The sequence below is a fragment of the Colossoma macropomum genome, unplaced genomic scaffold (assembly GCF_904425465.1).
Source record: "Colossoma macropomum unplaced genomic scaffold, Colossoma_macropomum, whole genome shotgun sequence".
In the NCBI taxonomy this organism is placed as follows: Eukaryota; Metazoa; Chordata; class Actinopteri; order Characiformes; family Serrasalmidae; genus Colossoma; species Colossoma macropomum.
Genome location: NW_023494786.1, coordinates 12,321,078 through 12,335,395, shown reverse-complemented (window position 1 = coordinate 12,335,395; position 14,318 = coordinate 12,321,078). Strand labels below are relative to the sequence as shown.

Below are 14,318 nucleotides of genomic sequence, written 5' to 3'. Positions count from 1 at the left end.
TGTTCAAACGTGTTCATGTCAGATGGTATTAATTTGTTTATTTTACTGTAATACTGTTGAAATTGTCTAGATGATTCCCCCTTGGAATTACAATCTTATTAGGAATACAGTTGTGGTGTTGCAAGTTCTCTTGTTTGCTAACATTATTAAATAGGATAGAGTGAAAATAGATTGATATGTGAATTGCAGTAGCATAACTAGGATCTTATAGACCCCAGTGCAAAAATGAATGTCAGTTAATAAAAATAACCATGTAATTTGCATCTTACTTGCTATTAAATGATGATTTTAAAATGATAAATAATGAATACATGTTAAAGGATGTGATCTATTTGAAAACAGGTATCATGGGTGAGCTGCATCCTGAATAACGCAGAGAGAAAGTCATCAGGGCTCTTGGGGTAGTGTTGATGGAAGTTGACTGTTGAGGTATGTTAAGAAATCGGATCTGTCTGTGAGTCACAAGTGTGTCAGTATCTATATGGACTTTAAAGGGCCCAGTAACCCCGGGCCTTCCTTTGGTACGGCCCCAGCAGTTACACCACTGATGTCTCGTAATTAAAATGTAACTGCTAAACAAATAACAGTAATAGGCTGATTACTACTATAGCACTGAAAGTTTGACTCTCCATAAGGGGTCATATCTAAAAGACTGAATCCTTACTATGTGACCACTTAGTTTAATGGTGATTTTATGACTACAAAACGTACTCTGTTTATATACAGTACATACTGTTAGGAAATGGTGGACTTCTAGTAAACTCGGCTGAATTGACTGATGCACCTGCAATCCTGAGAACTTTGTTTCATATAATAGGCAGCTAAGAAGTAAAATAAGTAGAGGTGAACTTTCTTTAAACGTCCGTCATTTTTGGCTTGATTTTTCATATTTTATTTGCTTCTGTTAAAAGTTAAGGTTGCACTACTAGGGAAAAAAAAGTCCGTTAAGTAGCCTAGTTTGAATGATGTTCTACTGCTTTTGAAGCAACTCACCTTCTTCGGTTTTATGAGTACATTTGTCGTGGTATTGGAGGCGGTTTTTTGGTCTGTTTAATGTGTTCTTTTTAAAGTCTGGTTTTCTCCTGGGTATCAGCAGTGAACCTGCGTACAGACATAATTATTCTGCTGCTGAGATGTTGTAAAATGCGAAGTAGGGGTCCATGTTACCGCCGCCCCGAAACATGGATATGCAATGCTCGCCGCTTGACGAGAGTGGCAGCTCACTGAAATCGCTGGTTTGGGGCTACGCCCACCGAGCTCCCTGATCCTAGGGCAGGCAGGCAGAGTGTAAAATGGCGCACAGCTGTCGGTGGCGGTTCCCTGCTCGGCCCGGAGGGAGCAGCAGCTCGGGCGCGGGGAGGAAAGCGGGCCGGATCAGGGTCACCGCTTCCCTCCGAAACGGCTCGGGGACTCATCCGACCGCGAGCGGGCTCGGCCCGGGTTTCGACGCCGCGCTGCAAGTGTCCGCTACGATCGGCAGTAACCTGCAGAAATTTCGGGATGTTTTGGGGGAGTCGAGCGGCTCCAGCAGCGGAGAGGTGAGATACGCGGGACCCGTCCGCCCGCTGCTAGCCGTTCAGTGCACTAGCTTCAGCCTGAAGGAGCGAGAAAGCGGGGGGAGAGAAGTGGGAGCACTCGCCGCTGAGAGTTACCCTGGTTCCTCGCTGCGCACTGGAGCCCTTGAACAGTTATTTTGCTCCTCCGCGCAGACACACATGCCTCCATCCATGTGCTGTTTTCTCCTCTCAGACTTAAGCCAGCTAGCGATTAGCAAGCTAAAGCAACTTACTAAGAGCTTGTAGAGCTTGTGAACAGTGACAGCCTGAAGAGATAGTGGGCAGAATTACTTCATTTGTACGTTTTCGTGCATACTGATTGCCCAGTTGCTAGTAACGCTGTCTTGTTTTGGTTAGGAAGCTGCACTAACTGCGAAGGCTGTGGCCCTCATGAGTAGCTACAGCCCCCGTGTTTTGACAGAACATAGTTTAGATCTTGATGATGGCTCTTTGCTAACTAACGATAGCTGACTGAGGTTCACCCAACACTGCCACTTAGCCATGGTCTGCTAACTTCATACCAAAAACGTTAGGTGCTTTTTTTATACGAATTTGCGACTGAAATGCAAAACACAGCTCTCAGACGTTAGCCAGCCGTAGCTAATGGTAAACTTTGGGCTACAGAAGGAAAACGTAACTAGCTAGCAAGTGAACAAGAGGAGCGCAGAAAGAAAAAAAACACTAAAGCTAGCTAATAAGAGTCTTTTCCGGGACTCATCTCGTTAGCCAACTAGGTTAGCAACATTTGAAAAGCCTCAAAAGAGGAAAAGCGTATAACGGCTCAGTCTTTGGAGCCCGCCGTAATTTAAAAATGACGAGTTTAAATGAGTGTCTAGCCAGGTTTGCTAACTTAAAGTTAGCTGGCCAGTAGTGTGAATTCGGTTTTATAAACTGAAGGCACTGCAGGTCAGCTCAAAACAGACAAGCTAGGGAGTCCTAAACACAGTACTGGGCAGTAAACCTCAGGACTGTGCTGACCAGACATGGCAGCTAGATTAGCGGGCATTTAAGAGACGTTAAGCAGCGTTGCTGATTAAAGAAAAGCATTTTTCTGAATGAGGGAGTCCTGCAGATGTTCCTGAGAGCCTCTAAAGCTGACCCCTGAGACCTGACCAGCGTCCATACCCATATAGCTAACTAATGTACTTCTGAAATAAATAGCGCGTTTATCTTCGTTTCAGCTGCGACGCGTGGTAGATGGTGAATTAGAGACTTTTGTGCATGTTGGTTATGTTAGATAACATTATTTATCTCTCTAAAGTATTCTGGGGCGATGTATTCAGGTAGTTATTAGCTCGCTATCAGCCAGCGGCCCTTCACGTATCTCGGTAATGCTAGGCAGGTTAGCCACAACAGCGCAGCTGCCATTATTTTTCCTGTGAGTTTCTCGGCTAGCTGGCTGGGACCGATTAGTATCCGTTTTATATGTATTTGCAACAGTCCGTGCGACTTAAACCCAGTCTGAGACACACGTGTATACACGCTTTGGTTATTTATATTTCATATCATAAAGACCCCAGCCCCCTTCACGCTTTAATGCTGGCTAACGTTTGCTAGCGTGTTAGCTATTGCTGCTGATGATGCACAGGAAAATGGGAGGTGGACATGTTTTTTTTTTTAGCACGTATTGCGTAGTACCGAGATGAAATCGGAAAAACTGCGAATATCGGAAAATGTATTTACCAAATTAAAAACAGGGACTGTGCTGAGATACGGTGCCTATATGAGTGATTATCGCTGTAACGATCGCACTTGTGCGACCAGCTAAAGGGCTACAATAACAACGCGCCTTTTGACGGAGGAGGTTGTGTGTGTGTGTGTGTGTGTGTGTGTGTGAGAGAGAGAGAGAGAGAGTGTGTGTGTGTACGGGGGTGTGTACTGCTACGAACCAGCTACCATCTTCCTTTTTCGTGATGAGCACGCTTACGAGGCGAGGGGTGGGAGTTTCGCACCATGGTGCTGTGGATCAAACTGGCAAGCAGAAACGTGATGCTATCAAAAGGCACAGGCACGTTTTGTACTTTCTCTTTGTAGATTTTTTTTTAAATAATGTTTGAATTATATTTAGACCCACTGATAGCTTTAATCCGTCAATCTGATTGCACTTTCTTCTATCCCTATCTGTCTATCTATCTATCTATATATATTTACACATACACTTTTTATATATATATATATATATATATATATATATATATATATATACATACACTTACATACATACACACACACACACACACATATATATATATATATATATATATATATATATATATATATATATATATATATATATATATAAGCACATTATTATTAGGAAGCTGGCCATTAGCTTATTCTGTTTTTCTGCCTTCTTGCACTTTCATCACTGGGACAAGGAGGAGGATCTGGCCCAGCATGCCTTGCATCCCCATCTGTTCCAGTCAGACTTTGAAAGTGTGTATGAGTAAAATAAGAACACTATGTAAAATGCATAAGTGCTATACAAGGCAGACAGACGGGCAAAATCCCAGTGGAACTTGCGGCTCATGGATGTTGCGGACACAGCATTGTGATTTCATTCAGAGGGGATGTTGCGCCTGGCCAGGATTGTTCTGGCTCATCACAGCCTGCTGAGCTCACAGAGCAGCCCGAGGCCAGCGTACACTCAGTAAAGAGAAAGACATGGAGCCCCTCCTTCGTACTAAACCCAAATCCTGCTGCTTGGGTCTCAATAGGAATTCGCTTGTTATGGATGCCTTTTTTAAGACTGCTTAATCAACTTGCGTGGGTCACTAATGCTGCAAATTTGTCCACACTGCTACAGTTTTAGTCCTAAAGTTGTAAAAATGGACCTACCGTGTGTTTAGCATAAAAAATGGCACAGACCTAAAATCTGGTGTTCAGCGAAACATTAAAGACATATCCTCACTTAAGTTTTGTTTTGGCTTGCCTTTTGGTGTCTAGAGTAAGTCCTGCTTACCAAAGTAGAATGAGGATCACTATCAAGGCCTCATACAAAAGTGTAGCTGAATAGATACAGCAAATGAATGCTTTGCTCCACTGGTTTCAAATGAATGGTGTAGCTTTTACAGAGGGAAAAGGTCCAGCAGGTGTTTGGCCTATTTATGTGGAGAGGGCCCTATCCCCCCAGACAGCGTGTGGATCATAGCAGGAAGCTTTGTGTCTGCTTTTATTCCAGTCTTTAAGAAGCGCAGGCGGCTGAAAGAGCACAGGCGCGGATATCAAAGGGTGAAGAGCAGGCCCTCCTCCCCCAGGGACAGCACTGGGAGGGAATTGGACTCAAGCCCTCCCATCCATGGCTTTATTGTACTTTTTTGTAGGCGGGCAGTCAGAGGAGTTTCTCTCCCGCTTTTCGGGGGGTTTGTTGTGTTGGGGGGTGGGGGGGTGGGGGGTGGGGTGTGTTCAGCCGTTGAGTATGTGAAGCTGTTCTCTCCCATCTTTATGTCCCTCATTAGACTTTGCAGGAGGCACGTCTTTGTTTTTATCACGCCTCTGTTTTAAAGCCACAGCTCCCCAGTTGTGTAGGTGTTAGGTGTTGGAACATGGTGTCTGTGCAGTCTCAGTTCAGGGCGCACAGTATGTGGTTAAAAATGAGAGGCACAGGGGAGTTTTATTTGCATAAGGTAAAGGGAAATTTCTCCAGGTGCCTTTGAAGTGTTTTTGAAAGGCCGAGAAGATGGAGAATGAAGGCTGATAGGAATTCCCCTTCTTTCATGGTGTTTTGCTGGGGGTGGTGAAACAACCCAAGTGGATGTTTCAGACAGCCAGCTGTGTTCTTTCCCTTTCTCGTCATTAGGCCATTTGCTAATCTTTCATATGCATTATGTAGGCTGACATCCTCTGGTTTTTATATTTGTAGTTCATTAACATGCTTATTTATATAGTTGCAGCCCTGCCTTTTTAGCAGTTTCGTTATTTATCATTTTTAAAACACATAACCCAAATGCTGATGTTAAACATTCCTTATTTAGAGGATTTGATCGTCAGCAGCTGTCAAAACTTCAAATCCTTTGGGGAAAATGGGTTCAGTAAATTTGTCGTAGGCCCCGCTATCAAATATCCTGGGACTTACAGTTAATGATCAGTTGTGTTACTTGATGTGGATATGTGGGTCTTCAGTGATTATAGGGGTTTGTGTATGTTTAGTATCGTTGGCCACACGCAGTAGTGTAATTATGCCCCATTCTGGAGAGGGATAGTTGCCAGGTTTTGCTGTGCTTGCCAGTTTATGCCTGGTTCTTGAGTTAACTGCCGTGTTGAACTTTCCTGGGTTTGTGACCATCTGCTCAGGACGGGATGCATCATGGCTGCATGTAAACAAATCGCCTGCTTGTTAACCTTTTGTTAACTAAAGCTGACAGATGGCCCAAAAGTTGTTTGTGTGATCGTATTCGTTATGATGTGTAGAGGAGCTCCATGCTGCCCTTTCTAGGCTACGGCTGGTGGTCAGACTCTTCATTTATAATCCATTCACTTTAGTCTCGTCTCTTTTTGCTAAGCTGAAGCCAGAGGATGGGCAGCGTAGCAGAATTTTACCATCACGATACTTGATTTTACAGGACACAATAAATATTACTGTATTGAGTTTTATGAACAAGTTACAAAGGACAAAATTCACCAGCAAAACGGTAGAGCTGTACTTCTAAAAAAGGCACTGAAAAACAGATTTTTTTAGGGATGCATTGATACTAGGTTGATGCCGATATTCAGTATGTTTTTTATATATCAGGTCAGGCATGGACAGTCTAAGAAAGAAAAGGGAAACAATGACAAGCCTTTATAGTTCGCCCTCACCCATTTGCCACTGTGTGTCCCTCCCCCTTCTTGCACTCGGAGCAGGTGTCTGTGTGTTGGCTGTGCGGGGTGTCGCTTTCTCGATCCCAGTATCTCTGAGCTCCCCGTCTGCCTCGGCCGTGGGCGTTGATTGAGCAGCCTGCAGTGGAGAGACAGAAACTTGTAGTGTGTGGGCGGTGTTGTTTAGATTAGCTTTTCATGTGTGCTTGTCGGCCACTGAGCCTTTTTCATCTCCCTGAATCTGCGCTGTAGCTACTGTTGCTGTCTGGTCAAAGTAGTGTTGTGCCCAGCCTATCTCCCTCTTCCCCCCCTCCTCCTCCTCTTTCCCTCTCTCCTGTCACTGGATGTTGTTTACATCTTGCAGTGTGTGTCATGTACTGTGTGTGTGTGTGTGTGTGTAAATGAGTGTGAGTGAGGGAGAGTGTGCCGGAGGCAGAGGAGCACTGTCGTTGAGAGCTACTCATGCTGTCATAGTGACTCTGAGCTGCAATCCTTCTTTAAGCTCTTCACTACTACCAACACATATGGAGAGCTGCATTATGTTTTCAGTCAGATCCCTCATCATAGAATATGAAAAGAATACTGTGGAACTCTGAGAGTATGTTTTTCTCTGAGAGTGTTGTTTATGAATGCCAACCCAAATTGGCTTAGTCCCACTTATAATTAATTACACATTAATTAAAATTGCTAGTAGTTATTAGCCGGGCCCATCAGAGATATTTCCAAGATTATTTCTTTAAAAACTGTTATGCTTCAAAATGAGCTATTTTTAATTGAAACATTTCACCTAAGATGGACATCTAAAAGTAGGCAGTCATGCTCAAACTACTCAAACTCTCTACTACCCTGGGAAGAAATACACAGTTAACAACATTACATCACACAATGTGAATGTGTGCTATTTCAGGATAGATTTGTTACAGGATCACTCCTTTTTCCCTCCAGTATCCAGTCCAGCATCTTCTGCCAAAAACAGTCCGTTACCAAATCAACTGTCAGATCAGTGCCACCTGTAATATTTAGCTTCTTGCTTGTTCTCTTATAATTGATTCATTTATTAATTAAAGAAATTTCACATTTCAGTGCACTGCTCAGCACTTGCGGTCTTGGATCAGTTGGTAGCAGCTCTACAAACTTTGACTGCAGCCCTGCGTGCTATAAATAAAGATTGTGAAATGAAATGCCCCACAAGCCACAAAGGCTGTGTGAAGAAGACTCGAGACTTTAATAATCCTGTTGAAGTCTTTATATGTAAAATGCATTTTGGTATACGTCTGCAGTGAACAAGATGCTAGGCTTGGTAATATTTGAGTGTTCAGGATGTGAAGCATGTTTATACATTTGTGTGTGTTTTGCCTGACCAACTTCAGAATAGGCATTAATTAACATCATCATCTGCAGTGTAAGTCCAGTGAGAAATCTTATATATGTGGACTTCAGTGGACCAGTTACATTGCTCCTAAAATAGGTTTGGAATTATGACCCACCTAAACTGTTGTGACAGAATTAGATCAGAAGAACTATAAATGGCTTTTGTAATAAGTGTTCCTCCCACTATCCCTTGCTGTAAGCCAGGGATAGGCTGCAAAATATTATGTAGTCCTGTAGTGCTGTAAGATCCAATCACCTTATGTGTGCATCTTATCTGGTAGGACAAAAGTGGAGCAATTATCAGGTGATAACATCTCTTTCGGCAGATGGGTACTATTAATAACAATTATTTCATTCATTTTCAACTTTGTCTGCCTGCCTCCTCATTAAATCAGATTTAATTCTCTTTCAATCTAGGTAAGATTTTAGACTTTGCATTGAAGTTGACAAGTCCTTTGGCAGAATTGGCAGCAGTTAGTTCTAGTTTGGCTCTGTCAGTGATGCTTTGTTGTTGTACATAGCTTATTACTATATTACCATCATCAGTTTCTGCCATCATCCTGTGCAGTTTCAATCATTCAAACAAACCATTCCTCATGGCTATTACTTTGAAATTATTAATGTAGCCTTAAGCCAGTTAATCAATTTACATTGATAAATACTTTCACTCAGAATTTCAAGCATTTGTCAGGCACTTTCACTGTATGTTTTGTGAATGTTTTATTTCTGTTGGCCGTGAATGGAATTTCAAAACTTAACTTTTGCAAGTAACAGAAATACAGAGCCGTTATGTAAAGACCTGTTGTTTGGTTTCAGGTTGAGAATTACTATCATTATGTGTGTTCTGCAACCTCAGGCGTCACATTTGTCATGAAAATGGGATGTAACTGAATGAATCAGCAAATGAAAGCTAAACTGCTTTGCGGTAATTGTCTTGGGAATTTATTGAGTCAGAAGATGAGTGAAGAATAGATAATGCACCAACAGTGCCTCACTTAAAAGCAATGACCTAAAAAAACCCAATAATGAATGAATCCAGCTGATTTCATTTCTATATTGATTTTTATAGGAGGAAGCATTTGGAGGCTTTGGTACGCTCCCTGAAAATGGAAGACTACAAAGTCCAGGGTGGACCTCACCAGGTGAACTGTTTTTTAACAGAACTTGTCAGCATCCCTACTGATACTAACTTACACTAATACTACTGTGTAAAATATTTGCCTTTTATCATGCCTTCAGTTTAATACCCCAATAGAAACATTTTTTTTGTTTGCTAAATTTAAAACATTAGTTCAATTGATAAGTCGATAGATATGTTTGTTTAGATGAATGTTTCAGAAAAATAATTTTAAACTCTTTGAAGTCATGTAGTGCTTTTGTATTGTGATATGTGACGTGATATGGCAGGACTTTTTCCAAGGCTTGTACTATTTGTACATGTCACAGCGTAGACTTTTATGCTGATAAGAGGGGTTTTACTTTCAGTTTCTGAATTAAATGCTTTCTCTTTGTGTTAGTTACTCCAGCACAGGAGAAGAAGCCCAGAGGCCGCCCCCCAAGAGCAACAGCTGCACAGAAATTAGCTGCAAGTGTTGAACCTAAGCCTCTGTCTGTCCTCACAGTTCCTCCTACAGAAAAAGTGAAACGGCCACCAGGTAGACCCCCTGGCTCTGGTGAAAAAAGAAGAGGCCGTCCTCCTGCGTCTGCCAGCCAGAGAAGCTGGCCACAAAGTGGCCATGTGTTACCTAATGACAGTAGGGATGCTGCGCTGGAGCACAGCTCGAGTGCAGCACTACGCAAGGACATGGTGGAGGATGACAGGGAGAGAAAGGCCACAAAGCGAACTCCTCTTGGGTCTGTGCAACAGCAGGGATCTGAGGCCAAGCTGTCCAAAATGGGCCGCGATTCTAAGGTGACCAAACTAAAGCGACTACGGGATGTCAAGCTAAGCCCTCTTAAGTCTGGACTCTTAAAAGGTGTCCCAGTCCCCGTTGTGCCAAGACGGAGGCGTGGCAGACCTCCTGCTGCTGAGCGCCTCAAAGCTGAGGCTGCCGCTGCTGCTGCTGCCCAGGCTGCTGCCTCCTCAGTCCCAGAGCTGTCCCCCACTGAGGCTGGCACTGCCAAACAAAAGGCCTTCAGGGTTCGCCCAGAACGAGATTTCGACCCCCGCACTCCACAGCATCTCAAGCTCAGGGCCTCTCATCCTGCTGATGAATGCACTAGCCCAGATCCCCACGATTCCCCATCAACAGACCCAACCACACCTTCAAAACTCGGAAGGCCGTTAGGGTTACGGCAAAGCCCTCGCCATATCAAGCCTGTGCGAATTGTACCACCTTCCAAACGCACTGATGCCACTATCGCTAAGCAGTTATTGCAGCGGGCTAAGAAAGGGGCGCAGAAAAAGAAACTGTTAGAAAAGGAGACAGTAGGTACCCAGGGAGCAGCAGGCATGGAGGCTGGTATTAGGAGGAGAAGAAGAACGCAGCTGAAAAACATTCGCCAGTTCATCATGCCTGTAGTCAGTACAGTGTCCCTACGGATTATTAAGACTCCAAAACGTTTCCTTGAGGATGAGGCCAGCTTTGGCACTCCACCACCACACATGAAAATTGCACGACTGGACTCTACTGTACCTGCTCCACCACCCCAGCCTACATCATCCTCATCCACTCTTGTTTCCACTTCTCCAGCAGCAACTGGAACATCTGCCATCACTGGGGCCGGACCTGCTGTTGATACTCTCCCACCTCCCCCTGCCCCTGCCCCTACTTCAAGCTCCACTGTTGTTTCAGCAACAACTCTCCTTAACAACAGTACGTGTAACAACAGCAATGGCCGCTTCAGTAGCAGTGCAGCGTCCTGTGGCTCCAGTGCAGTGTCCCAACATTCCTCCCAGCTGTCCTCTGGAGAGTCTTCCCGCTCCAGCAGCCCCAGTCTGGATGACTCCTCCTGCGACTCCCAGGTTTCAGATGGCACCCAGGCTCTCTCAGAGGAGCCTGACCATTCCCCTTCCTCTCAGGGAGAGAGGGAGGCCAATATGCACCATGCCCCACATCCCCTATCCCCACCATCCGAGCCTGAGACAGAGCAGATGGTGTTGATGGAGCCAACCCGACGAGGACGCAGAGGTCAAGGCCTCAGGAGAGGCAATCTTGTGGCACGTGGGCGTGGCAATCTGATAAGTGATAGAAAAAAGTCCATTATCAGCCCTGCCACAGGTGTACTGATGTCCTCTTCTCAGGCAGGGTCCCAACAAGCTTCTTCTACTGCCTCTTCTTCCTCCTCTCCACCGCCACCCCCACTTCTTACTCCGCCTCAGCCTCCACAGTCAGCTTCATCCAATGCACCTGCCATCAGTGAACATCATCCCCACTCTGCTTGGATCATGCCTCATCCCATTGCCCCCTTCCTGTCGGCTCCTCCGATACTCCCTGGTTCTCATGACAAACGCCGCGCCATACTCCGGGAGCCCACATTCCGCTGGACATCTTTGTCCCGCACAGAGCAGCAATACTTCTCCTCTGCAAAGTATGCAAAGGAGGGCCTTATTCGCAAGCCCATCTTTGATAACTTCCGCCCTCCACCACTTACGGCTGAGGACGTGGGGCTGATGCCTCCTGGCCCTGGCGGAGGTGGTGTGGCACAAGGAGGTTTCCCTGCATCTGGGGCAACTGGGGCAGGCACCAGGCTGTTTTCCCCTCTGCATCATCACCACCAGCATCCCTCATCTCGTTTTGAGCCTCAACTCCACAAACGCAGCCCACTGCTCCGTGCCCCTCGCTTCACTCCTAGTGCTGCCCACTCCCGCATTTTTGAATCTGTCACTCTCCCACCTTCCTCAGGGAGCAGCCCTGGCTCTCTCTCTCCTCTCCAGGCCACATCACCATCCAACAGGACGTTACGACGAAGGAAGAGAAGGTCGTTTGGGCTTTCACGTGGACACCCCAGGTCACCCTCGCACTCCATGACCACACGGAGTGGTCAGTCAGGATCCCAGGCTGGAAAAAGCTCATCTGAACTCTCCTCACTGACCAGCTCTGTACCCACAAGTGTAACTGGCAACTCCAGCCCTTTACAGGTTGCAGTCAGTCCGATAGCTCCAAGTGCCTTAACTCAAGCCCCTTTCAGCACCTTCTCTTCGGGCTCCCTTGGCCCCATTACTCACGGAGCCTCTGATGGCCGAAGAGCAGCCGGGTGCCTCGGTGGGAGTTCAGCCTCTTCCTCTTCACAGCTCTTCCCTCGTTTCGCTTCCAGTCCCCAAGGTCCAAGTGGGGGCACTGGAAAAGCTGGGAGAGAGCGAAGTGTCTCCGCTTCAAGAGACACCTTTCCCAAGGAGAAAGAACGGGAGACAGAGAAAAGTAGGGAGCGTGAAAAGGAAAATAAAAGAGAAGGGAAAAAAGACTGGGAAAGAAGAGGGAAGAGCCTCCCTTCAGAAGGTCCTAACAATTCCACCGCAAGCCTTTTTGCTGCGGATGGCAAGGACGTTGAAGAATCTTTCACCCAGAAAAAGACTCCTGGGCAGAAGAAATCAGTTTCTGTTGACTCTGGTGCAGAGGCCTCTCCTGTTGACGCAAATGTGGTCCAGTCGGTCGGGGCATTGTTATCCAAAGGACGCCTGTCCAAAAAAGGCAGAATGTCAGAGAAAGGTGCGGAAACTGAGGGAGTAGAGAAGGACAAAGACAAGGAGAGATCAAGCTTACCTATCCAGCCAGGGCAGCCCGGAAAACCCCCCAGCACAGCATCACTAGGTTCCATGCTGGCTCATGCTGAAAAACAGCCGGTCACAGATAGGCGTGTGGCAGGCCTGCTGAAAAAGGCTAAAGCCCAGCTTTACAAGATAGAGAAGAGCAAATCATTGAAAACAGTGGATCAGCCTAAAGTGCAGGTTGGTGTCATAGAACATCCACCATGTTAGTATGTGCTTGTTAGTCTTATTTTGGCAATAATGGGGCTGCATCAAACAATAATAGACTGTTAATTATAATTTTGATGAATGAAATATTCCTTAATTAAATTTCAGTTATCTATTGATTGAAAAAATAAATACTGATAGTTTGTCAAAAAATCAAATGTACACAGATTTCATCTGTTCGCAAATGTAGGTTTTGCATGTGAGCTGTCAGGATAATGTTGCTAACAAGTAATGGAAGTTTATAACTCACCAATTAGCATTGGCATCGCCACACACTTGTAATCTTAAATACACTTGCTTTTATCGTTTCTGAGCCTTTGTCTGTCTATAAATGTGGACAAACTGTTTTTATATATGTGTGGTACTTTTGTCCATGATATCATTTTGGTTATATTTTTCTTGACCTGAAACACATAAGTAAGAAACAAGGGGGAGGTAAACAGGAATGTTTTCGAAGGGGGATTTATCACATGATTTTTTACGACTGTAGTGTGGCTGGTGTTTGTTTTATTTGCTTCCATTTATTTGATTGTTCAGCACAAAATACATTTATGACTGTTTGCCTGCATAGGGTCAGGAGAGTGATTCTTCTGAAACTTCAGTCCGTGGTCCACGAATCAAGCATGTGTGCCGTCGTGCCGCAGTAGCATTGGGTCGCAACCGTGCTGTGTTTCCAGATGACATGCCCACCCTTAGTGCCTTGCCATGGGAGGAGAGAGAAAAGATCCTGTCTTCCATGGGGAATGATGGTGCGTGTCTTCCGATATTATCTTCATTTTATGGGGGAAACTCCTGCACATCTTCATATTTGTTTCTGATTCTCTTGTAGATAAATCTTCAGTGGCAGGGTCAGAAGAAGCAGAGCCATCTACCCCTCCCATTATTAAGCCAGTAACAAGGCACAAAACTGTCCAGGAGGCCCCACCCAGAAAGGGCCGGCGCTCGCGTCGCTGCGGGCAGTGTCCTGGCTGCCAGGTCCCAGATGACTGTGGAGTTTGCACCAACTGTCTGGATAAGCCTAAGTTTGGAGGACGCAACATTAAAAAACAGTGCTGCAAGTGAGTACAATTTTGTGGACTAAAGAATTAATTGTACATTAATTTTAGGTCTCTGAAATAGAAGACGTTTGAAAATGGCATCTTGTTAGTTTTGCCTCTTATCCTGCTTGTGCTCATTGCCATAAATTCTCCACTGCTCACAAACGGACTTAACAAGAAGAATATGGTCCCACATTTTAAAACAAGAAATGAAGTAAGCCACATCAGACATAACAGTTGCATAAAACACCCTGAACCTGAACAAAATGTTCTTAAAGGAATAGTTCGGTTCCACCGGCACAATGAGGTTTCTGCCGGTGGAACCGAACTATTCCTTTAAGAACATTTTGTTCAGGTTCAGGGTGTTTTATGCAACTGTTATGTCTGATGTGGCTTACTTCATTTCTTACTTCATGCCAGTCTGCCACCCAGCAATTCTGTATTATGCTCTATGTATGGGTGCTAATTGTACAATACACATTTTCCATCTGTGATGCATTAAACTGTGGCAGTCAGTTGCATCTCAGTTGGCATTTAAAAAAGTGAATGGTATGTAATTAGTTAACTCCTAAAACCCATATGTGGACCTACAATTTAATGTCTCACTCTCATAACAACAGAACTTCTGTGTTAGGGTTATTA

At 44.9% G+C, this 14,318-nt stretch overlaps 1 protein-coding gene across 2 annotated transcripts in view; it reads left to right on the top strand.

The window, feature by feature from the left end:
- The first annotated feature begins 1,277 nt into the window (after positions 1-1,277).
- The window catches only part of kmt2a (lysine (K)-specific methyltransferase 2A), a 32,936-nt gene continuing 19,895 nt past the window's right edge, over positions 1,278-14,318 (top strand). For both annotated transcript variants that reach the window (XM_036560938.1, XM_036560934.1), the window contains exons 1-5: positions 1,278-1,538; positions 8,794-8,866; positions 9,242-12,612; positions 13,211-13,388; positions 13,469-13,697. In XM_036560938.1, the coding sequence (XP_036416831.1) occupies positions 1,293-1,538; positions 8,794-8,866; positions 9,242-12,612; positions 13,211-13,388; positions 13,469-13,697 (4,097 nt within the window). In that variant the 5' untranslated portion in view covers positions 1,278-1,292. The remainder of the gene's footprint in view (positions 1,539-8,793; positions 8,867-9,241; positions 12,613-13,210; positions 13,389-13,468; positions 13,698-14,318) is intronic.